General features: G+C 38.6%; 1 protein-coding gene across 16 annotated transcripts in view; it reads left to right on the top strand.

Annotated features, from left to right (window-relative positions):
• The window catches only part of LOC110834412 (focal adhesion protein tensin), a 394,970-nt gene that overhangs the window by 330,646 nt on the left and 39,357 nt on the right, over positions 1-24,967 (top strand). For all 16 annotated transcript variants that reach the window (XM_087352426.1, XM_087352421.1, XM_087352424.1 and 13 more), the window contains one exon: positions 13,253-14,396. In XM_087352426.1, the coding sequence (XP_087208552.1) occupies positions 13,253-14,396 (1,144 nt within the window). The remainder of the gene's footprint in view (positions 1-13,252; positions 14,397-24,967) is intronic.

Below are 24,967 nucleotides of genomic sequence, written 5' to 3'. Positions count from 1 at the left end.
TGCGTGGAGAATATTTTAACCCAAGAGGGAGGAAGTAGACCTGTGGGAACATGGATGAAATCGCATTACTGAGAACTTCTTGTACTCTTTACTAAATGTTGTTAAAATGAACAATTCATGGAGGGTTGGGGAGTTGGTCTCAAGACATGAATGAATTTCACCACATGAAATACTTCGGCGTGTATGGGAGGGCACTAAATAAACTTATCCTAAAGAAATAGGACAAAAGTATGATGTGTTGGTTCATGTGAATTACTGGCGAGCTCTTTTAATCACGACAATGAGTTGAATCATCTCTCAATTTTTTGTGTACATCAAACGTGCTTCAGACAATGCACAGCATTCAAAATGATTTTGGTTCACTGTAAACCATTGTCACAAGCCTTTAGAAACTCCTATGAGCGAATGAATCAAACCGTTATGCTTGATTTGACTTAGTTTAACCTTAAAGAAAGTAATATCGTGTTATGATTTATTAACCTTCAGCTACGTACGTGTTCACTTAAACACCTCCATTCAATTATCACGTAATTCCCTCGTTTATATCCACCAAAATCTACAATACGTACAGTTATAGGCCTATTATATTACGTCTATTTCATTCTGAAAGTCCTCGGAATAGCAATAAATGATTTCCGCTACCGGAAGGTCCCTTGCTGTTTATTTTTCCGATGGTTTGTAACCAGTCAGATCGACTTAACTAAATAACACGTCAAATGCGGTGATCCACGTCTCCTGATGATGCATACGTAGTAGCTTCCTGCCGCACGCTTACCCGACTTCAACTATTTCTGGCTCGTGGGAGTATTTCTGTTCTGTACGCGACGCGCAGTGTTGGCCCGTTCAACCTAGGGAGTGGGTGTGTGTATCGGCCCTCTTCAGTTCCAAGATCTACTCTTAAAGTAAGTACAGGTCTCGTATCTTACAAAGTACGATGTTTCGACGAGTGGTGGGGTGTGTCAAAGGTAAGGTGGAAGTTATCGTTAAAGGTTTGTTAAAGTGTTCTGGGAACGGATGTCAAAACGAGGTTTACATGACATTAAGAGGTCTTTAAACAAGATTTGTGTTGGTATCCACACTTTCCGGCTATCGTGTAAGTCCATGCGTTCAATCAAACATTTGCAACGTTTTATTACGACATAATTTAAGATAAAGACGCTTATCTGTCTACATAATAATCAAGTGTTGGTTTATGACATCCGCTCTTCAGGGATATTGGGGATTATGTTTTCTAACTATATGTTGGTGGTAATTAAATATTCTCGGGCGATCAGCCGTGTTAATGTCAAGTCATGCTAACTTTTCAAAGACTAGCTCTCTCTTCGTGTTCAAGGTAACACATAGCGAGTATTCGAAACGTTGACGAATGAAAGTTATTAGTATTATAGATATTGGTCGTAATCGTTTGCGGTAAAGGAAGGGATTTCGGGTCTTACTGGATAATATTTGTGATTGTGTGTTTACTAAAGATTTTACCGCCATTACTGATGGGAAATTTATTGGTCTTTACAAATAATGTTTAATAATTCCTTTACTAGAAACCAGCTATATTTGAATTAGAACTGGCTTTGTGTATGGTTAACAGAGATATTTCCTTGTATGTGGTTATGTTATCGTTGGGAAAAGCGGTGTTAATTCAGCAGTTTAGGTACATTATATTGTCATAATGTGCAGATGAATCTAAAATCGATTGCGCTGCGCATCTGTGTTTATTATATACGAATCTTCTTTTTAAAATACTTTTATTGACAAAACGTAAAATATATTGGGTTAGTTACATTTATTTTGGCAGGGAAATTTGGTTTATTTTTGTATTGTTACGAAACACCACAGCGTGATTACATTTTCACCTTGCCTGCACGATATTTTGACGTAGTGCCGATAAAGGCCAGTGGTTACCTGTCTTTTGCTGAAGTCCCTGGCAGAGCAGATTGGTGACATCGCGTAGTAACACGTTCTTTTGAATGATTAATTATGTTTCTTGTCATATAACCCTTCGCCTTGGTTGGTATATAATTACATTGTTTACCGACACTATTTGTTTGTGTTAAGTATAGTTAGCGCAAATAAAACAAGTTTGGCTAGATACATGCTGGTAGGTGATGTCATGGCGCTTCCTGAAGAGGCTGACGTAGATGATCGAGTGAAAAAGTACGTATCTTTTGCGTGTGAAACTTTTTATAATTCTTGAGCGAACCATTGAAACCATCTATAGGTTCGTTATTAAAAGTGTTATATATATTTTTAGTCGTCTGTTAAATTATAAAGTTCAAAACTTTAGGCCTACAAATTAAAAGAATGAAGTTTCCATATGCCGAAACATCATAATTATAAGCTAGACTAATTAGCCATTTCTTGACTACTGTCCCATTAAAATTGTGTAAGATTTTCCGTATTCACTTCTAGTCTGAAATTAGAATTTAAAGTCCTGTATTAGAAGGAGGGACCATAGATAAATAAATTGTGATGAAATATAAAAGGGAAGAATATATTTCAGTTGTCAAACAGCATGTTCGCACGAGATACGTAATCTAAAAGTTCATGCCTCGTCTGATCTGGACTTGTTTAATTTTTTAGCTCAACATTGCAAAAACCGTCTCCTGCCATTTTTAAAACTGTTCTTAGCGTTTCAGTAATAGAGTTTATAATGCAGTCACGAAATGTAGAACGATGGGACTCCTTAAAAGAGATTCCAGCATGCCAAGGGTTAAATACTCAACCCTTGAAGACAAGAAGGATTAGCTAAGAAAAGTTATTATTGTAGATACATATAGAAAGTTAATATCCATCTTAATGCTATCCCAGGTCTTAGTAGGCGTTTTACAAGAGGTTTCCTTACCAAAGTTCTGTATGCAATCCTTATCTCTCCGTACCTGTTCAGTCGCATAGTAACATTGTTACATGTATTGCATAAACCAGGAAGCTTCGCGTTATGTAGGACCTAAACTACTAATTTTTATCATTCTTAGGTCCACATATTTTCCTGCTCACAAATTGTATCTTATTTAACGAGGCTGTCGGCCTCAAATTAGAAACATTCGAATGATAAATGAATAATTAAAAAAAATATGTTGCAGGAAGTGGTATAATTTGCTATGCTATCCCGGAATTTGCCTTAGACTGAGGAAAATCATGTTAAATTCAGGTTACCCGGTCTGTAGCCAGAGATGTGAACCTAAGACCTCCCGAATACGAAGCGTGCACTGCGCACAAAAGTATGACGCTGCTGAATAAACCTTTTGTCAAGAGAGGTACATAAAGAGTTACCAGATTGTATAATACTCAATTATTTAACGATCACGTATCAACTGTAAAGTCATGTTATATTGTATGCAATTCGAGAATCTCTGTCTGTATAGGAGGGGAAGCATGCACGTGGAAGGGCTGAGAATAAGCCGAAAATTCAAATTATCATTATGTTGATTTATTTTTCTTATCCTGTACCTGTAGTCATCTGACTGTTGATGCAGAATTCAGTTGAATTATTACACTGGTTCTTATGAAATCGGTTATGAATGTGTTTCCATTAAAGGCGGGTGATTTCTTGTTTAGATAAGCCGCTAATGCCTTCTCACGGAAGACTCTCTCCGTGGAGGTATTAATATTATTATTGTAGGTGTTGTGTGGTCATATTCTACAAAATGGAAGCAGTATAAAGATGAGCAGGTTTTACATAAACATCTATTTTGAAACTAAGGCAAATTCAGTCCGCAGTGCCTCTGTTTTTTGGTTGTGCATAACCAGATACCTAATGGTGTCTGGCGCCGAGGGTTCTGGCAGGAGCGCGCTGTTTCACAGGAAGAAGAGTTTTTTTTATGAGGCGGGCCTGTACTGCGTCTTCCTTAAGAAACGTTTTGAACAAGCAGTGTTGATACGCGGGGTATCTTTTTATATTGAGTCTCGGGTATTTTTCTTTAACAGAGAGGGCGACCTGCCAAAAATGTTAATGAGGTTACTCGGCTCTGAGATGGGATCAATGAAAAATTCTGTGTGATGAATGTGTCCTACAACATTCTTATTGAATAGATATTTGATAGGCATACATTTTCTATGCATAGTTGCCTAAAATTCGTTTTACTTTCATTTTAGAATACACCAGTAAGAAAATCTTTTATCACGAGGGTTTGAAGTTTTAACAGAATACGGATTCCACCGGTCTGTGCTGATGGTGATAAAAAGAACTGATTTTTGGGTGCTAAAAGTTTGTGAATATTTATTGTATGTGGCTTAATAAAAAACATGCTCTAAAAGGTAGGGAATGTTTTTAAAAAGACCCATGATTACGCAATGTACACACCAAAGATTGTTGGTGTGACAGACAGAAAGTGAAGCACTGTTGTAGCCATCTTTAATTTGTGAATCTTAAGTCTGTGTCGTTTGTCAGGGAAGAGTGATTTTAATTGAGGAAATATACATGATAATAGTCTTGCATACTTGTAACACGCTTCTCTAACACTGGAGTATTTCAGGTCTACAGAATAAATTAGGTCTTCCCCCTGTAACGCACATGACTTTGAAACCATTTATTCTTACTGAAACGACCGAATTTTTGTGTCATTGCATCAGCTTTCTGTCCATTGATTTTGTTCTGTTTGTCTTGATTATAGTTTATTTATTTTATTGTTCTGACGAGTTGGTGGCCTTTTCAAACTTTTTTATAACCAGCTACAGAAAACTGAAATTTACATGAATGGCGTGAATGTAAACTGACAGTATTTTAGAACTTTCAGTTCATTTTAATCATAAATGTGTCTTGTGATGTTGCAGTAGAGGAAACACAGTCCTTGTCAAGTTTATTTACCACAGAAAGAATTTTAGAAATTGTGAAATTGTGCACTGGATTAAATTGACTCAGAATAGGCTTTTTATTTACGTTATTAGCTTAGGTTATTCTGAAATGGGCTAGGTTTGTCTTAGGTTAGATATATTAAATCGTCCAGTCAGTAGCCAGTCACTATACTGACTTAGTTACCACAACGTACGTAATTTTGTTACTATTAGGCCAGGTACCGTTCTATAGGATTTCAGTGTTATCACCAGGTTTTCATAAAAGGCATTTAAAATACATGTGTGACCAGAAGCGGTTGTTAAACATCGCCCGTCATATTTTGTCCCTGAGTTAAGATCACTTAGATATAGTACATCCCACTCATGCTGTAATTTATAACCACGATCACTTATATCTGTTGCTGCCTACCAGTTAATTCCAGCGACATTATATGAAATTCCTGGCTGGCGTTCAACTGTCAAGTGGAAAATTAGTGAAATAATTACGCAATGAATTTGTGATTAGAATGACATTGCAATAAGTAGGCTGGGAGTGGTTCTGTGGATCTATTTTATTTGGAAGACGGGTTTTTATTTTTATGTTTAGGAACAAGGAGTGATAGTGTGCTCGTAAGAATTTTTTGTAGACTTGTACGTGGGTTTTATTATTGTTGTTGTGTTGTTATCCTGTGTGCGGTCCGATTCAAGTCTTGACCTTCTGTAATCGCGTAATATATTTTTCATGCTATTTTAATGTGTTCAAGAATTTCACTCTGGGTTCCTCAGAATTATCACAGAGTTCCTGTGGAGGTAACTGCAACATTGGGTTGCCCAATAGGTACGTTGTTTAAACTTCCATGTGGTCATGTTTCTTTCGCTACTGCTAAAGAAGGTATCGCCAATCACTTGGACATTCCGGAGCCGTTGGAATATGCCAGTGCTTTGCGAGTGGTCGGTAGAGAATCATTCTATCACAAGCCAACACAGAAAGCACTAGACAACAAATTTTAATGAGTCGTATATATCGGAAATGAAACTAATCAATTCTTATGTATTTTTGTCTGCTAAATTCGAAAATGACAATAAGAAAGCTTAGTTAGTTCGCGTTTTGAAGATATTTTGTACTTTGTAAAATATCACCAATAAATTCGTCCATATGATATGCAAATGTTTAAAAATTTTCACCTACCTTATAGACGTTGTCTTTTGGCCTTTCTTCTGTATTTTACCTCAGGGGCATCTCTTACCACCGACCAGCAGTAATCAGCTATCATTGATTCGCTCAATTTCCCCTGATAACGCCTTTCAAGAGTAGAAATATCTTGGTGAAATCATTCGCCATGTTCATCACTAACCGAACCAAGATTATCAGAGAAAGAGTTCAAGTTAGAGTGGAGGAAATGAATTTTAAGAGACATTGCACCCCATTTTACTGTGTGCTTCCAACAATTTGTCTACTAATTCCCTATAATTTTTGTAAAGGAATCTGACGAACGCGATAACAGGATATTTTAACATTTTCTTCAAGTACATTCCATTGCCTAAGTCGCGATCCTAGCAACTCTGCCTTATACTTAGGCAAATCTAAATCTCTCATTAGATCATTCAGTTTACTTTGAGTTACTCTGTGAGATGTAGAAGGTAAAGTTTCTGGCACAAACTCTTTATCTTGAGATGCCGATGATCTTTGAATGGCGTCATCTGATGGCGGTGATGGTGAGCATTCTTCAGGCGTGTAGGAGATAGGAGGGACAGGTACAGGTAGTTCATGGTTGTGGCGTATAGGACGAATGGCTGAGGGGATGTTTGGATAGATCAAAGCAAGTTTTTTCTTATAGTTGATGCCGATGACAGGAGGAATCATACAGAAGTGGCGGTCGTTTACGTGGTTATGCTGTTCCCGCCACACCATGGGCACAGCGAAGGGCATAGACTGCATTTTTCCTTTTAGCCACTCACGTAGATTTGTAGAAGACTTCAGACAGCAAATATGGGGTGCCCATGCCCTGTCCATGCCACCCACTTTGCAACCAAAATAAAGGTGGTTCGCTTTCTTATCGATGGGGGCCAAGTTTCGATTTTGTGATTTAAAAGTCACTTCTCCACAGATATAACAAACGTTGTTAGGATTATTGACACATCTACGCGAAATTTTGTATATTTTAGTGTTACAAATTTCTCATTTAAGTACACTCAACGACATTTTTGCTGTTTACTACATAAGTATTCTAAGACGAAGTGAAACACAAAATCCGCACTCCGCAAAACACTTGTTTGCCAAATAGAACTGAACCTATTTATTAATCATCCCTTAGGTATGTTGACTAGACCTGCAGAAATAAATAAAACCTTCTCCACCCTTGTACAGGCTGTTTCTGAAGTAAGTAGTCCATTACAATTGTGAAAATTACGAAAATAGAGCGAAACAGCTTGGTATGAATATCTTTAAAATGCGAACCAATCATGCAAAGTGAATGTCATTTTCGTGTTTAGCAGCTCAAAATTAGTAAAAATTGGTTAGTTTCATCTCCGATATATTTTGGCTGTTGAACAGTGAAGACGCGGACAGATACTTATGCTCCAGCCTGAAGATGGAGGTAGTATGATCCTCCCATGCGTAGTGTCTACCTACAAGTCCACGCGGCGTTGCCTTGAGAAACTCGAAAATCATGTAGCATGCAGATGTTGAATAACCATCTGTGTCTCTGTCGCGTCGCCCACAGCAAATGACAGTTCTTACTTTTCCACTTTCTGTAGCGTAGGAAGAATTGTTGCGCTGAAGGTTACACCCTAAAGAAACCAGATTTTTCAAATAACTTTGCTTCACTGCATCAATTCAAGTCGTCAGTAACACCACCTGCTCCGCTGGGCCTCGGGCGTTCACAGTATTCTGTTTAAATGAAGACGTTAAATGTAAAATCCTATTTTACATGTGATCCTAGATGTAAGGGCGCGTGACGGGTCAGGTTCATGCTGCTTGGGGTACAAAGCGAACCAATTCAACTTTTAATGACATCATCAGATACATTGCTTTCTAAACGAGCAGACGACCTCGGGCACGTAAGCTTGTAAGGACAGTTCTTGTCGGTTGCTACTGTTTTTATTTTCAGTGGTGGGAACTGGACGAGACGATCGCTAACTTGTTCTTTTCTTTAGTATGTTATAATACATTTCTTCCTATAATATAACACGGGCGTCACCACCGGCTTGATTTTTATTTTCAGGAATGTTCACCGACGTGCTTCTGACATATTATAACAAAGTTCCCGAAAGGTCTAATGTAAATTCCTTACCTTTACAGACACAATCGTTGCATGTGGCTCACACGTAGATACACGTGCCGAGAAAACGTTTGTTGGTGTGCCTGAAGAGGAGATACCACGTGGAATAACACGTGTAGATGGGAGGATGATACTGAAATGGATGTTACAGGACTAGGATGTGGACTCGTGTGGCAAGAGAAAAGGCTTGGTTAGGGCTTTAACACGGTATTGAGTCGGTGTTGGCTTTGTGGGTTGTAGCTCAGTGTTGACTTTATAGTTATAAACCAGCGTTTTTGAGGAACATACTGTTTGTATCTTTTAATCCAGAAGCGATCGTGTTTTCTCTGAAAATCTGGTATCTCTCCAGAAGTCCACGTTGCGGCATAACCCAGATTGACCAACATCGACATGTTGACCGCTGCGAGAACCTCGAATTTCACGGAAATGGACATTCGGGTTTTATAAAGGACTGGGAATTTCTTGACCGGTTGAGCAGCTATTAAATTCTCAGGAAGGACAGTGCTCCATAGAATTAATTTAGTTTGCTGTGTAGCTAAGGTTATTAAAACTTCACTGTTATATCGCATCTCTACTTATTTTGTTCTTTGATCTTATGTGCACGTCTCACTACCATATTTTATCAGTGGTTTAGCCTGTCTAGTGTTTTGTATAATTTCGTACATGTACTTAACACCATTTTACCGAAGTGTCTAAGGCAGTGGTATTAAACCTTTTTTGTTCGCGTACCCCCAGATATAATTTCTCTTCAACTTTGTACCCTCAAAGTTGTTGGTGTATAATTCAAGTTACAAATGGTATATAATCTACATCTAAAATAAATTAAATAAATTACATTACTGATTGTTCAGTGTTTATCTTCTCCTTCTCCTTCTTCTTTTTTTGTTTTTGTTTTTCATTTCACGTACCCCCTAAGATGTCTTCGCGTACCCCAGGTTGAATACCACTGGTCTAGACTAGATCATTCCACTGAAAAGTATAAATATTTGACTTGGATATCCCAAATATTTCTCGCCGTTTATTATTATTAGATATCATCTAGTGTTTCATTTATTTGGCGTGTTATGTTGTTTAATAAAATCAATACTTTGTCTCTATTTTGTCCGAGTAAAGAGACGTTAAGCTGCAAACTATAAACACTTTCCAAAAACATTATTAGCTATCCCAAAACTTAGAAAAATCTTGAATCTTTGGCTTGTCGTATTCTGACTTAAATTAATGTCTTGGACATTTTCAGTCCATTTCCATAAAATAATGCTGCATTCACGAAGCAAATACTAAGAACGTTTGACAAGCTGCCAAATAGACAAGTCTAATTGTAATGATTTATAAGAGACCTTGAGAGGCTAAATATGGAGCAGTTATTTAATAAGTATAAGTCTTTGGTTGCGAAAGAGACAGATGAAAGTTTAGGTTATCTTCTAAATAAACGGATTGGTGTGTTTACTTACCGATCCCAAGTGTGCGACAGATATTGACATGAGCTGGCTGATGAACCTCATAAACGAAAGTCAGCGGATGTCAACTGTAGTGATTAATACCTTTTTTTGTCTGATAAACGTCACTGAAATGACGATGTCTTAAAATAGTTCAGTTTTCTTCCCCGTCATATGCTGTCATGGGACCATCAGTCATTGTCTTTGGTAGCGTCACGGGAAAATTGACCATAGATTGTAGAAAGGAAGTTGGGAGTATAAAAGGGTGAGAAATAAACAAAAATGGAAGGAAACCAGAAACAGAGAAATAAATGACAAGAGAAACTGATTACCAAGGTGGTCGTTGTTAGCTAATAAGTAAACAGGTAATATAATAAAGCAAAATAAGAAATATTAAAGAAACAGAAAAAGAGTAAATAAAAGGTTTTTTTTGGATGTTTTCCATCGTCTAATAAAATAATAAAATTGAACGACGTTTCGGAGATAGTCTCATCTCCGAAACGTTGTTCAATTTTATTATTTTATTAGACGATAGGAAACATTCAAACACTTTTTATTTAGAGGAAAAGAGACAAAATAAGGGAATAAATAACCAAATAATAAACAAGTATGAAAGCACATAAATAAAAATGAAATAAAGGACGACGGAGAAGTATAAATAAACAAGAACTGGGCAAAGAAAGGGGCAGGGAATAAGAGATTAACATGAAAGACGATCGAGGAAGAAGGCAGAAATATCTTTCTTTATAGTGATAACGAAGTCATATTTGCAATGAGCGTGTTTGTTTTACGCTGCCGTTCCAATGACTAAGGTGGGATTTTCAGGCATGACGCATTCTTATTTCCAGTACCTTTTGTTCAAAGCGCGTGGTATGCCCTCACGAATCAAACAAACGTAACATGAAAAATTAGCGTATCGTACGAACACTTAACAACGACTACGCTTGCAAAGGACAGTATAAATCTACTTGACACCTGAGTGTCATACAATGGGACCTAGCTGTGCGCTGTGTAAACGTTAAAATTCTTAGTCCATTGCCCCTACTCTTGGGAGTGTTGTGAAATTCGCACAAATTCTGCTCGGAAAACCAGAGACAGAGTTGGGAGGATTTTCAAGAACTTTGATGTGAAGATGTGAACTTGATTCTTTGGCTGCAGTGTCTTGTGAACACGCTGTTCAAAAGAAAGCGTCAAGTTTCTTTATAGTTTTTGGTGCGCGCGTTCGTATTTAACAGATATCACTAGAAGAGTACTGTAAAGCTCTAAACATTAGTTTTGAAGAAGAAACAAACAAATCTTGTTAAATTAGTTTATGGAAATAGTCTTTTATTTCATAAGTTTCGCAATTGAATTTCGTTGGTGTGATGGTAGAGGGTTGGGGAAATTAATTTCTATGTTCAGTGTGGTGTATGATACATCCGTGCGGTTTAACTGATTTATCATCACTATATTAATCATCACGTTCATTTTTTTTAAGAAGTTGCGTTTATGTTTTCAATTGTATATATTTTTTTGGCTGTAGCTAGAGTTTATGATCTCCTTAAGTGCAATGCCGCGCAAGTGAATTCTAAAGGAATGCTTAGTATTAATTACGTTTTACAAGACTATCAGCCGCTGTCAAACTACTTGAAGAATTTTGCACTCTTTGACCTATTCCGACTCAACTTAGGAGTCGTCTGAATGGTCTCCTTTGTTTTTGTTTGTTTCGTGTTTCTCTGTCTGTAATTTGCGGTCTCTGTTTCTCCACGATGTTTCAGTTTCTTCTTCCCAGTTACATTCGGTCCAATGTCTGGTTTTCCGCTCATGTATCAGCATGAATGAAGGCCTCTCTTGAAAAGTTAATGGTCGCTCAGCTAGTCAGAAAATTTCTTATGTAACCAAAAGTTTCATTAACATGTTCTTAAGAAACCACCACAGGATCATATCATAAGCCGGGTGAATTCAATCTGAACCCTCATATTCCATTTTCGTAATATACATTTTAATAATATCCTCCCATCTACGTCTAAGTCTTGCATTTATCATTTCCCTCTTTCGTGGTACATGCTTCGTCATCTAATTCGATTTCATATGTGATCGTTCAGACTGGAAATAAATTATAGCCAAAATTTCTACATTTGTTTCTGTGAAGTTACCATTCCGTTCAGTCTCGAATTTAGAATTCATAAAACATTAATCGAATCTTGAGATATTAAATGGCACTGTTTCAGCTGTGGAGGTTAATATATTGTTTCGAATGACATGATAATTTCGTGAGAAGGTAAAGTGTTTGAAACAGATGTGTGTGACTTATTTGATACTACCCTGGCATCCATCTGGATAGGCTGTGGAAAATCACGACAAATCTCAGTTTTGTGGGTAGATTCGTGGAGATTCGAACCTGGTACTTCTCGAATACAAGAATCTGCGCTAACCAGCTGTGCAAGGTTATAGGGCAGAGGATCAGAGGACATTTTATAAAAGGCTGCAGACACCGATCTATTAAAATGGTGCGACTGTGTGGAATATATGTCACGGTTTAGGAGTGCTGGTAATCGGTCGAGTTAATGCGTTGAGGCGGAGTTCTAGCGGGCCTTGAAACATTCTGGAGGGCAAGGTACACAGAGTGCTTAGCTAGCCTACTATTTACTTTCTGCTGGCAGTTGGTAACACACGGTGGAACACTGTTAAAAGAAAGAGTTGTGATCTTGCTCATTGTGCCATGAACAAGTTGCCTTGTAAGGACATGAGTACCCAGCCTCCCAGAGACACTGGGCGCCCGCCCCACTCCCCCCGTGACGTCACAGACTCTCCGCAGTTGGCTTTTAAAATTATTCCATTTCAGTACAGTAACCAGCAGAACGTGCCATGTTAAAATAATTTTCGCTACAAACCAGTCAGTTGTGAGAAGTCCTTATTTGTTGGATTTGTGCGTGGGTTCTGACAGCATCTGCGTCGGTAATGTAGCTCGTTGTGTCTGTTTACACTGTAAGTTAACATAAGTTGAAAATCGCAGTTCTGACTTTGACTTGGGATCTGTCGTCGACTGTAATGCCCTTTCCTGTGTGTCGGATTGTTTTTTTTTTATCTCAGCGATTTGTACAACTTTATTCGGAATCCGTTGAACTTCGTTTTTATTCCAGAATATCCTCTTGTAAAGATGTTGGTATAGATTTTGAGAGAATTATAAACGTATCGCAAAAAAATTTACAACGCACTGGATGTTAATTTTCGGCCGTGAACAAATAAGTTTTTAAACTATAACTGCGATTATTTTTCTAAAAAAACATTATACTTATAGTATGTTAGCTGAGTAGCCTAGTTAGTACAGCGACAGACTCCGGGTAGAGCGACTGTGGTTCGATTCCCGACAGGAACATACTGTTTTCTCTCCCCTCCACTCCACCATGGCGTGGTACTTAATAAAACATCGTAGTTTGACTCACGTTACGAGAAATTTTGTTTCAAGTGAGCAACGCCTTCTGTATTTAGAGTTATCGTAAAAGTACATGAAATACTATAATATTAACCAGTGATTCGAAATCTTTTTTAGTTCCTATGACAATAATTTATGAGTTTACAGCTTTATTCTACCCACAAATTGATACATCACATTTCCTTCGACAGTGAGTATCCTAACAAACTTGGAATCGAAAAATTTTCATAATCAAAGTGGAAATAATTTTATGGATAAAATCGATTGTTCGTATTCAGTCGTTCCTGGTCATGGGCAACCCAGATATGAAATATCAGCGGTGACTTGAACTGTCAAGCTCTGTTCTCTTTCAGGTGGGGAGGAGGCTGAAGTGAGTCACACATTCGGGCCCCTTGACGGTTCTCTGTATGCAACCATCTCGAAGAAGCAGCAGCAAGAATTGGAGCATCAACAGGAGCAGCGTCAGCGCGAGGAGACGCCGGTTCGAGGCCCTCAGCAGGAGCTGACTGCAAGCGGCGCGGTGGTGATCGGCAGTCCGCACACTGTCTCCATGGACTCTGGCATTTCGTCGGCCGGTAACGGGCTGCTACTGCACAAACATCACCAGCACCATAGCAACAGCAACAACACTTCTAATGCGTCTTCCGCATCACCACCGCCACCCCTGACATCTCTCAACGGCCACGGTGGTTCCCTCCTGCAGCCATCACCATCGACGTCGACAGCAACACCTCTTTCACCACAAGATCACCACCGAGCGTTGGACGAACTCCTCAACGACATGCTATTGACAGTCGAGAATATCCCAGACCTACCCCCATCTGCTACTTCCCCATATGGCGATCGCAGTTTTACCATGAGGCACGTTGCGACTTTAAATGACCTTCAGCCACCTCGTCCGTTCCAGCATCACCATAGCCCGCCCTCTGTTGCAAGTTGTGACGTCATCAACCTACCATTAACAGCGCGCACGGCTTCGACTTGCAGCAACATTCCGCCAGTCAAACAGTTGCACAACGGCTACGGGGCTAGCGACACAAGCGCTCCTGGCGGCAGCGGGGATCGTACAAATGCGACGAATACGTCGACTGTTCTTGACGATTTGGTGGACGTAAATTACATTGACGATACAGAAACTGACGAAAATATACCTTACCACGCCCGGCAGAACAGCAGCCCTTTCACGTATGGTGCTATACCCACGTCACCCCAGCAGCAGCAACAGACGTCGTCCACGGCCATGTTGCAGATGCACCCCGGGCTGGCAAGCCCCAGTCTAGTGCGCAAAGCGAGTTTCAGGGGCGGCGCTGCCACGCCAAAGGGATCCCCAGTGTCCTCAACGACGACCCTGAGGCAGTCATCGCTCGTGTCTTCGGCACAGCCCTCGCCACCAGAGGATTTTGTTGACGGTGACGTATCCGATGTGTCGCCGACGAGAGACTACCGTTACAACGGGGCCTCGAGCACGTCACCAAGATCACCTGAGTTCCACGACGGGTGAGTACCTCAACTTGTTTCTTGTCTCACGATGAAAAGTCTGGTTGGAAGAACAACAAAAACTCCATTCTCTCTTGGCTTTCTTTGGGGTGTGTTGCAAAAGCCTCTTATAATGACAGCGTTATAATGCACAATCTGTATTAACAGTAACTAATAGTCTCCATGTCTTAAAGTAGGTGAGTGTTCACAATATTCTGTGGGGAAATTACTCTTCTTTTTTAATCAGGTTGTTTGAAGCATAAATTGTTGAATTCAGTAATGTGTAATGTAATCACCAACCGAGAAAAGAAAGTACTTGAATATTCACGGAGTAGCGCCATTTTGTAACTAATTATTGTAATCGATAAAGAGATAAGAATATGTTTGAATAAAAATGTTTATTTGGAATTTAAGAAAATATTAACATTAATTATTTTTGACTACGCGAAAAGCTTAGCTTGTGGAGACAGTCGTGTAGTATATTTTTTATGAAAATTGAACACAGAATTTGTTCATAAATAACGTGACTTTGTTTAAATTCCAACGTGCTTTAATGAAACTCAGCATAAGAAACCGTTTCCACCCAAAACAGGTACAACTGGAGTAGAACCCATTTTTAAATTTTGGCAACGTATTTGTGTTTAAAATCTACTTCACAACAGAAACGCATATATTTAAATTAATTTGAAATTTAAATATGCTACGGGCCCCTCCTTATACATTATGGGGCAGCGTTCATAATTTTTAAAGATATGCTAGTCGACCACAGTTAATTGACATTTATTTCAAGTAATGTGAATTAAAATACAAGTGTTCGTCAGTATTGAGGAAGGCTATAACAAAGTTACTTCTAAAGAAATAACACCCGTCTGATGTCGTCCATCAAGATTGTGCATTGCGGTGTCATGTCCTGTGATGTGGAATTCATTTCTCAAGAAATTTACAGCTCGACAGTCGACGAACACTTTAAGGACTGTTTGAACATCGAATAATTTCCCACTTTGGCGACATTTCTTGGCAGCTCGTTCACCCGATCTGCGCGCTTTCGATTTCTGTTCATGCGGCTACTTGAATAGAAGTGTGTTTCAGAAAAACCTGTCCGGCAGACTTTAATAATAATAATCTCGGAGAAAGCCTTTCATGCGTTATCTCCTTATTTACTCCGTATTCCTTTCCGATTACCGTTATATAATCGTCTTAATTCAAATTATAATCACTTCTAAAAGCTGCCTAATAATTGCACGTGTTGAAGTACGACGTTTACCATCCAGCGCCTTTACAGACAAATTTCAGGTTCGTAACACTCATTCGTGGTTTCCTAGTTTTGTGCGTGAAGGGGTTTATGCCCAGTAAATTGATCATTCTGTACAATTCCCCCCGGCGCCTTCCGGGCACTTGACCATGTTCATCTTTGCGTAATGAAATCTTCAGCTCTATGCCGTGTTTCGTAAATACGTTTTCTGCCAGAAAGAGCGTGTTTTATGCCAAAAATAACTGCTGTTGCACTGTTACCAACAGTTGGTCAGAGTTTTATAAACGAAAGATAAAATAAAACTGTAGTATCGTTGTCATATTCGTGATCCGTTTTAAGTAAGGATTAATATTCTATAATCTCAAACGTGTGAATAAATACGACGCTTAGAAATATACATGTTCAGTACTGTTGTTGAAATTAACTTTCTCAGAGATAACGGTTGCAGATAAACAGATTAATAGCTTAAGATGACTGTCTGCTTTCTAGGTTGTAGCACCGCATAGTCTGGTAGAAGTTTGCAGACGTTTCAGAGGTCCTCCATTATTATCACCCTGATGATGGAGGTAGCAAATACTTATGAAATGTCGGTAAATCTCTACACGACTACATGGAGCTACAACCCAGAAGACTGCCATCTTCAGAATCACCGTCGCGAAAACCTCAAATCCTACGGATTAACAGCTGTCGCCTTTTTATATTTGCATAACTACCTTTAAGATTTGTTGTTTATTTTTTCATTTTACAATTAGTCAGCTTAGAATTGTAAGTAGGGCCATCATAAGATCAAATAATGTTACATACGTAAATAAGCCTGTTTCTTAACGTTGACACTGAAAAGAAGTTCGTGGCATTTTCAGGAGTCGTATACAGTTTTGTGTACAATTCATTTACGACCACTTTGATCATACGCAAAACAAATACTTTCGACCAAATTCCAAAGGCAATTTTTAAGGTTTACCTAAAAGTTCTCCACGCTTCTCGATATGTCAGGCTACAGGTTAGACCTTTGGAACCCTCATTAGGAGGGGCCCCAAAACTCGTTTTGTATTCAATTTAACACTTTCGTCCCTGATTCTGTTTTAGTATTTCATTTTATTCATCTATAATAACCAAATTTAAGAATTTTAGAGAACAAAACGTAGTTTAAAACTAATACGCATTATGTTTAATTCTTTCTGTAGTTGATCACATACACGCTAGTTTTGTTAACGCGTATGAAGGTCCATTTGATAACAAGTATCGTCCCAACCATACAGTCGAGAGCTTACCTTCATTGCATCTTGACTTTGCAAAATTCTACTTATAAATCTATTATAAAAATTTTAATTCGTTACATTTCTCAGCCATTGGCCTTAGGAGGTGTGGAAAATTTCTTGAAAATAAAGTCAAACAGCAGCCGAATAAATATAAATACTAAAATTCCAAACAGGGCGTTTAAGAAACGTGGTAAAATTCTACCCCTGAACTCTGTTGGGGTGTTTTGGGTCAAGAGTACATTAACTCGTAGTTTTCAGTGACACTCATTTCTCTGATTGGGCTTAAGGGTTATTTCTTGCGATTGTCATGTCACTTAACAAAGAAGTAGACGTCACAGCTCATTAGTTGCTCCCTACATTATAATTCGATAATTACTGTCAGCGAGACCGGAACAGAAATAACTGAAAGCCAAGGTTACGCAAACAGTGACAAGTGCCACACACAGGCACGAGACAAAGTTTGTGTAACGGTCACTATTTTTAGGTTGGGCCCCATACCACACAGCGCCCGTGTTTGTTACGGTCTCTCTGTAATGGTCCGCCTGTTGCATCTCATTCCGTGATCCGGATCTATCAATAGCCCTGGAAAGAAATGTTAGTTTGAGGGGCGATACACTTTTCTGGCCCGTTAGCTGGCTTCTTGCCTTCTAGGTATATCCATGGATAAACAGACGTCACTTCCAGGAACTTGAAAAAGACCCGGTGAAATGATGTAACACAAGCTTTGAGTCTGAGCCCTTATTTAACATTTCCACAAACATAAATAATTTATTACTAACATTAACGAAAATACCAGGATTGTGAGAATTAAGGTTCTCACGGCAGTGAGTATAAATATATGTTCTAGGTTGTTGTGCCCTACAACTAGACGTAAATGTAAAGTGGGAGATATAAGGCGTAAAACTAGATGTAACATGGGATAATTAAATGAGTACTATATAACTGGGAATCCAGGAAGAAGACAACAGGGTAGCAGCGTGAACAGACGTAGATGTATTTATAATTTATTATTGGTATTCTTATTATTAAAGAGTTTAGTAGTACAAACAGCATTTCTGACAAATCAAGAATCAGTCACAGACTGCAATGCGTTGTTACGATAATGCAATTTCGCGTCGTCAGTAATCAGGAAATCACATTCATGATCGCGGTCCACGGTTTGTATATGAGACAACTTACTGACAAAAGAAACACGTGGGTGTCAAATAATAAACAGGCCCACAACTCGACATAAACTACAGCGCCTTTTAATGGCACAAATGTGCAGAAGCTTTTAAAACTTGTACCCACAGAGTATAACTTATCTGGAATGTAGAAATAAAACCTCTTGAAAGCTCTTATTAACCCAAAGTCGTTTACAAAGTGACCAAAAAGTGGCTATGCTGATAGAAGCGTGTCTAGTAGATGGTACTGTATCGGCTATCTTTCTTGCAACATCGGTTTATTTATAAGCTGTCAGATCCACTTTAGTTATCTTGATAGACCTAGTTCGTTCTTTGAAAAGGCTACAGACTCAGCCTAACCTCGATTATTTCGGGGTAGCAGACGGCATTCGGTATCAGAACTGTGGCAGATGTGACGTAGAACAGCTGCAAGGTTCCTAAGGGTCTATGGTGTACGATTCACAAAGTGGACTATGCATTTTTATGAATAAAGTATGTAAAGATGAAGAACAAAATACACAAGATTAAGTGCGTATTTACGAGACACTAAAATATACAAATAAGTGTGGCAGGCCAAGGGGTCTGCAGTGGCCGCACGGTCAGAGGCGTGGGCCTTCTGCCGCTGGGACCGTAGGTTCGAATCCCACTCAAGTCACGGATGTTTGTCCGCGTTTCTCTGTGTTGTGCTGTCCTGTGTACAGGTAGAGGCCTTGCGACGGGCCGATCCCTCGTCCAAGGAGTCCTACCGAATGTCTATAGATCGAGCCAACGAAAAGTTGGGACCCGCAGTGCTCAGGCACTTGAAGAACGGGTCGTTCCCAGTATCCAGTAAAGGCCTGTACGCACTAGGGCACATGTTGCGATACAAGTTGAGCGACTTGTATCAGCGGACATGTCGCAGCGACATGAGACACCGATACATCCGTCCACATTGTATGTTAAGATGTCGGAAGAGGAGGTGCTGTTGACCTGTGCATTTAGCTGAAAAGAAATCGAAGGGCAAGAAGAGAGTGTGGGTAAGAAACTTTTTAGAAGAAAGGGATACACGTTGTGTACTTTCAAACCTACAGATGTCAGACGGATCATTTTGCAACTTTACCAGAATGACGAGAACTGATTTCGAGGTACTGTTGCAAATGGTCGGGAGCTCAATTGCGAAGACTAACACAAAATTTCGAGATTCAGTGAAACCAGAGACAAGATTAGCCACAACCTTGAGATTTTTGGCTTCTGGGGATTCTTATACATCTCAGATGTATACATTTATTTATTTATATTTATTCCACCTGAACATTGGCTGTGTTGGCTTAAAGTGTCTGATGAATCGCCAGGGTCCACATTATTCAAAATAAATAAATAAATAAATGTTGGTAGGCAAACCAAGCTGGAACATACACTTCATCAGCTCCTGCACCACTCTTTATAGAATTTTGAATCTTCTTTCTTTCGCGCATAAACTGTGAGCGAATGTTATGCATTTTCGCTTCGATGATGTTCGTGGTGATCCCATTTCTTCCGCGATGCTGTTCCATGCATCTGTTTTTTTATTCCGATTTTTATAATCGGCATGTTGCCAGTTCCATAGACATTGATTTCCATGGTATAATTCAATCAATTTTAAAACACGATCGTTCGACCATTGTACATTCATTGCTGGTCCCGCGACACGTCCACACTGCACGCAAGCTGTTGCAACATTCGAGACGTCCTTTGATGTTCCTTCGTGTTGCCGCCTCTCAACCGATAACCGGGCACATGTATCGGCACATGATATTTGTTGCGGAACACACTGCGACTTGTTGAGGCACATCAAGCGACTTTGTGCCCTAGTGCGTACAGGCCTTAAGACAGTCCAAATATCGTTTCTTCGATTTTCGCACAGAATTAACTACAAGCGACAAAGAGCAAAATGAACGCAAAGTGACATCAAGGAATACCAGACCAAGTGAAAAAAATTATGTTAACCGGATGCCAGATTATTTTATACGAAGAAAAGATGTCAATAATTATTCGAGACAGTGCATAAGTGATACAAATTTCCAAACGAATGCTTAACTGTAAAGTTAAAATGTAAAAATCAAGTAGTCCTAAATGACCTGTCAATTTGTATCAGACTCTGTTCTATGGGTTACTTAAAAGAATTTTACGAGAAGACACGGAAAAAGACATGGCGTGCAGCGTAATTAGGTTCGCACCAACAAATTTGTTACCTGCAATAAATGAACATCAAAGCCAACTAATTATGAAACTGATGAAAATATATTAGACACACAAGAGGCAGGGAAGTCATTTTTGTTCGAGATCTACATGGGTAGCATCATCAAATAAAGTCAACAAAAATGGAATCCGTGTTGCTGAAAAATTTTATGAAACACTTCACGAGGCAAAAAATTATTTCCAATGGGCCGTGTTCCAGTTGAACAAAACATGTATCCAGTACAGTCTAGAACTGAAACACTAAGATAATGACATTTAAAGGTAACTATCCCATAAGATATAAATATTTGTCGATGGAACTACATTAGAACAATCTCATCGCCCTGATGATTGAGGCAGCAAGTACCAATGAAATAAAAATTGATCTAATTTCATACAGCAATGACCGTTCCTGCGCCACTGTGCATTGAAGCCTTGTTATTATTGAAGACAGAATATTTAAAACAGAAGCAGCAGAAGTGGAAATGGTATGATCTCTAAAAGTATGCAGAAAAGAGATAATTAGGAAAGAATTGCATATATACAGTAACTGATACAATAGTTTAGTATAAACAGAATTTTGTAGATCACGTATCAAGAATGAATGTTTTCAAGACTGCCAAATTTCAGTATAAGTATAACTCGGATGGAAAAAGAAATGTGGCATGACCAAAGATAGCTCTGAATAGTAAAAAAAAGCCTCGTCCGTGAAGAGAAGTAGTTATACGCGGAGAATCATAAAGTACGCCCTCACTTATCCACTCATCGTAAGTTTCGTTTTGCGAATAGCAACAAAAGTCAAGTAGATTTTATACCAATTAAGTAAGAGTATTTAATGATCCTCAACGTAACTTCAGTACAGTCAATGACAGTAACCAGAGGCCAAAGAGGTCAATCCCACAAAAATGACCACAGCAAAATACACATAAGAACAGTGTCATTGTTCTTACCATAGGACTTTCTCTATCATTTGAGCCTAAAACTTTTTCAAAGTCCGCCAGACACCAATAAATACAGCCTCTTTTGACTCTTTAATTATCTATTTTTGTTTTAATTATAAAAATATTACCCGTGGTTCTTTTACCTTTAACAGACACTGCTTGAAACCTTGATTACGCCATATTTTTCATTAATCAGTTTTGTGGTCTACCAACCAGGATTTCATAAAATGCCACACCTAAACCGACTGAATTTAAACTCTTCTGTAGTTCCCTTCCAAACCGTCTTTTCTTTCCTTTGCGTATGGAATAGATTATGCCAGTTTTACAATCGGGGAAAGTGTTTTTCTCATTCATAAGTTTGTTACACATAATCGTTAAAAATGTCATTTGAATTTGAACTATATACTGTTGATTAGATAACGTTCACTATCGGAAATGCAGTTCTTGCAGATAAGAGGTACTCAAAACGACAACAGATGGCAGCAGCACCAACAGCAATCTGCTATGCAATTCGCGTTTCTTTTATTTCTTTCTGTTTTCCTCTGTTTTATTCATTCTTTGTATCTTCTTTAGTTTAATTTCCTTTGTTTTTCTTCTCTTCTTTTTGTCCTTTCCATGTTCCACCCTTTCTGCTTCCTTCCTCTTTTGTCTTTCATTTTCTTTTCTCTTAACAGACAAATTCCATACAGAATGTCGTCACTTTGTTCTTGTGAACGCCGGAGTTTTCGAAGTACACCCTTCTCATTTGTCGGCAGTGTGTTGTGGTTTGCTGCACAGTTTCGAGAACTATTGATGCAGTAACGTTGTGCTCTTATTTCATTAATACATCTGTCAGTGTTTTTCGCCACGGAGTTGATAGGCGGCGCTGTAGTTAATGTCATCGTGACAACTCGGCTGCATATTTCAAGCCAACAGTCTCCCTTACCGAGACGGGAACGCAGGAAGCAGTTGAAACTCATAGATATTCCGGACTGTTCAGTCGCCATGTATATTTATTACAAAATCCCCGTCTTCCTGAACATGTATGCTTCCATCTTGCCTGGTTTCGAGTGGTAATGACATTCATTCTGAGTGTAATCAAAATTGACTGATTTGTGACAACGAATGATTACGTACTCGAGAATACCATGATACGCTGCTTAGTTTATTATTGTTTATTAAACCGGGCTTTATCAACGGCAACCGTTATACGGGATAACGCGGTAGGAGAATTGCAGTTTATGGATTTATATGGACTTAGAAGCGGTTGTACCTTAAGTGGAATTTAGTGAATTCTGATAGATCTGTTGGTAAAGTAGCCTACTACGCTTAGGATGACTAGGTTAATTCCAAAGAAACAGCTGTTTATATATTCACCGTGGCATGCAGACCTGTTGTGAGAGACATATGTACCGCCAACCCAGAAGAGCACAGTTGATTCGAGTTAGTTTATTTATTGGTTGTTTAAGTTGTATGAAATTAAATGAGGGAAATCTCTTGAGCATTACACAATTAGAGAAAGATAATATTTTGTTGGTTCTCGTAACAAGTTCCCCAATATATATATATAGTGTGTTGAGCAATAGATTAGTGGTCTGCAGTCATCCAGTCAAGGTTTAAATTGAAGAAGCACGTAGTATAACATCAATCATCTTGGTTTAATTTTGCCTTTGTAACAAAAAAGTGTTACTCTGCTGACCCATGCTGCAGCTATAACCAGATCCATTGATGCCCCAAATCATCTCTCCTTCTTCCTTATGGCACCAGTGTTCTGACGCAATGCATGCTGGAGAGTGTCTTTCAATGTATCCAGACGTGATTCTGCTACACGCTGTCTTACAAACGACATGTTGCGAAATACTGGAACCAGAACAGGCAAATGTTCTGGCTGCAGTAGCTGACTGCTAGTAGAACAACTTTAAATAGCAACCGGGTACTTGGTCTCCCTTTTATCAGGTAGTATAAAAATAATCGGAGTTTGTGATTTTTGATGATGATTTTTCTTTTTACACTCGAAACTGAGAGACAAACGTTGAGGTTTTGTTTAACAATCATGTATCTTGAAAATCCTGGTGTAAGATTTCGTTGTTTTTCTCAGTCCTTCCTGACAAATGCTAGGTATTACCTTATAATAGGCCCTGAATGCCCAAATACATAATCCATTTTATCATTTCCATTAACCCTACTATGCAGGACTATGTAACGTATATTTAATTTGAAACAGAAACTGCTGTTGGGTAAATATAAATTTTATCCATGGCTTTGTCGTTTTACGACAGTAGTTGTAATTCCATCTCCAGCTCGAAGAAAAGGCACGCAAAATGTGAAATTAGAAACTGAGTTTTCCATTCAGGAATCGTAATGTTTATTGACTAATTACGTTTTTAGGCCACTGTGTAAGCCTTCCTGAAAATTCCTGGGAATTTCGCAGAATTTCTTTTTTTAAAAAAAATTCCACTAACATTCACTCTAATGAACAAATTATCTAAATTCCTCTCTCTTAAGGGCGAAACGGTACGTTACGAATAGGAGACTGTAAATTACATAACTTAATGGTTTATTACTCTCTGCTTGTGGTGTAAAGGCACTTATGTCTAGGGGTTTGGTACTTAAGTGGGATAGGGGAAACGAGAAATACATACAGAAATTTTTGTATGAAAATTACTAGGAAATTGGTAGTTATGGAATAGAGAATTAGTTGCCTTTGGGTGGTTCTCAGTGACGATAATTTATGTTCTGTTGAAACATGTTCATTTTCAACGAGGTTTTGTTAGATATCCTACAAATGTTTTAAACTTGTATCATTTGACACTGTATAGTAAGTTTGCATATCTTTATAAAACCTTCAACTTCAGTACAGGTTATTAACACAGAAAGCAAACGTCATGAGTGCAATTGGACCCAGCAAACTATAGATAGGTTTTGTCTTGCGACTTCATTTTGATGATTCATGAACTGGTTTGGCTGGAATTCGTTGATGTAACATGTACTCCGACTTGGTATGTGGTTTGTGCGATTTCAGAATTCCAACATGATGGCGGAGTGATCCTTTATACTAGCTACAAACACATTGGTGTCTTGAATATTAACGAAACATGAGGAAGCAAGACCTACAGTGGTTCATTGCAGACAATGTATTCATTCTTTGGACTGAGGAACGTTAAAATATGTGCTGTGTTTATAGATGCATTTTACTTTGAAAGATAGGACATGGTCTTTATTTTCGCCGCGTGTCACTCCATAAGTGTGTAAAACTGCCACAGTGGCGCTTAACACAGTGTATTATTATACAAAGTAAATTAATACGCCAATAAACTTACCTGTTCTTAAGAAGATGCATTGTCTGTGATTGTCTTTTTTAATTATTTGTAATGAAAAAGAATAAAAGAGAAAGAAGCTGAATGTTTGAAGTTGAAATAATAATTTCTACAGTTTGGAACTTGAATTAATCAAAATGTCTTCAGGGTTGTCTTGACAACACGGCGCAACAACCCAGAAGACAGGCATCTTTATACTTGGCGCCTTGAGAACCTAAAATCTTATTTGAATTTCAAATATAAATATTATCTATAAAATATATTTATCTTTGATTAATTAAAAAATAAATAAACCCGCAAACAATTCAGTATATTCAGTGTCGAATGATCCGATCTCGATAGTAGTGCGCTGACAGACCACTAAAACTGGAGGAATATAAAATAAGTGTTGTACTGTACAGGGCTAACACAACAGCGTGATAACGACTCGTAGGATATTCAGAAGTACGATTTTGGGGTGGTGCAGAATAGCACGACCTCCACAT

Source organism: Zootermopsis nevadensis, unplaced genomic scaffold (assembly GCF_977971745.1).
Source record: "Zootermopsis nevadensis isolate Lab colony 2312 unplaced genomic scaffold, Znev_1.0 Znev_ptg000021l, whole genome shotgun sequence".
Classification (NCBI taxonomy): domain Eukaryota; kingdom Metazoa; phylum Arthropoda; class Insecta; order Blattodea; family Termopsidae; genus Zootermopsis; species Zootermopsis nevadensis.
Note: the sequence above shows the minus strand (reverse complement) of the source record. Positions and strands in the feature narration are given on the sequence as shown.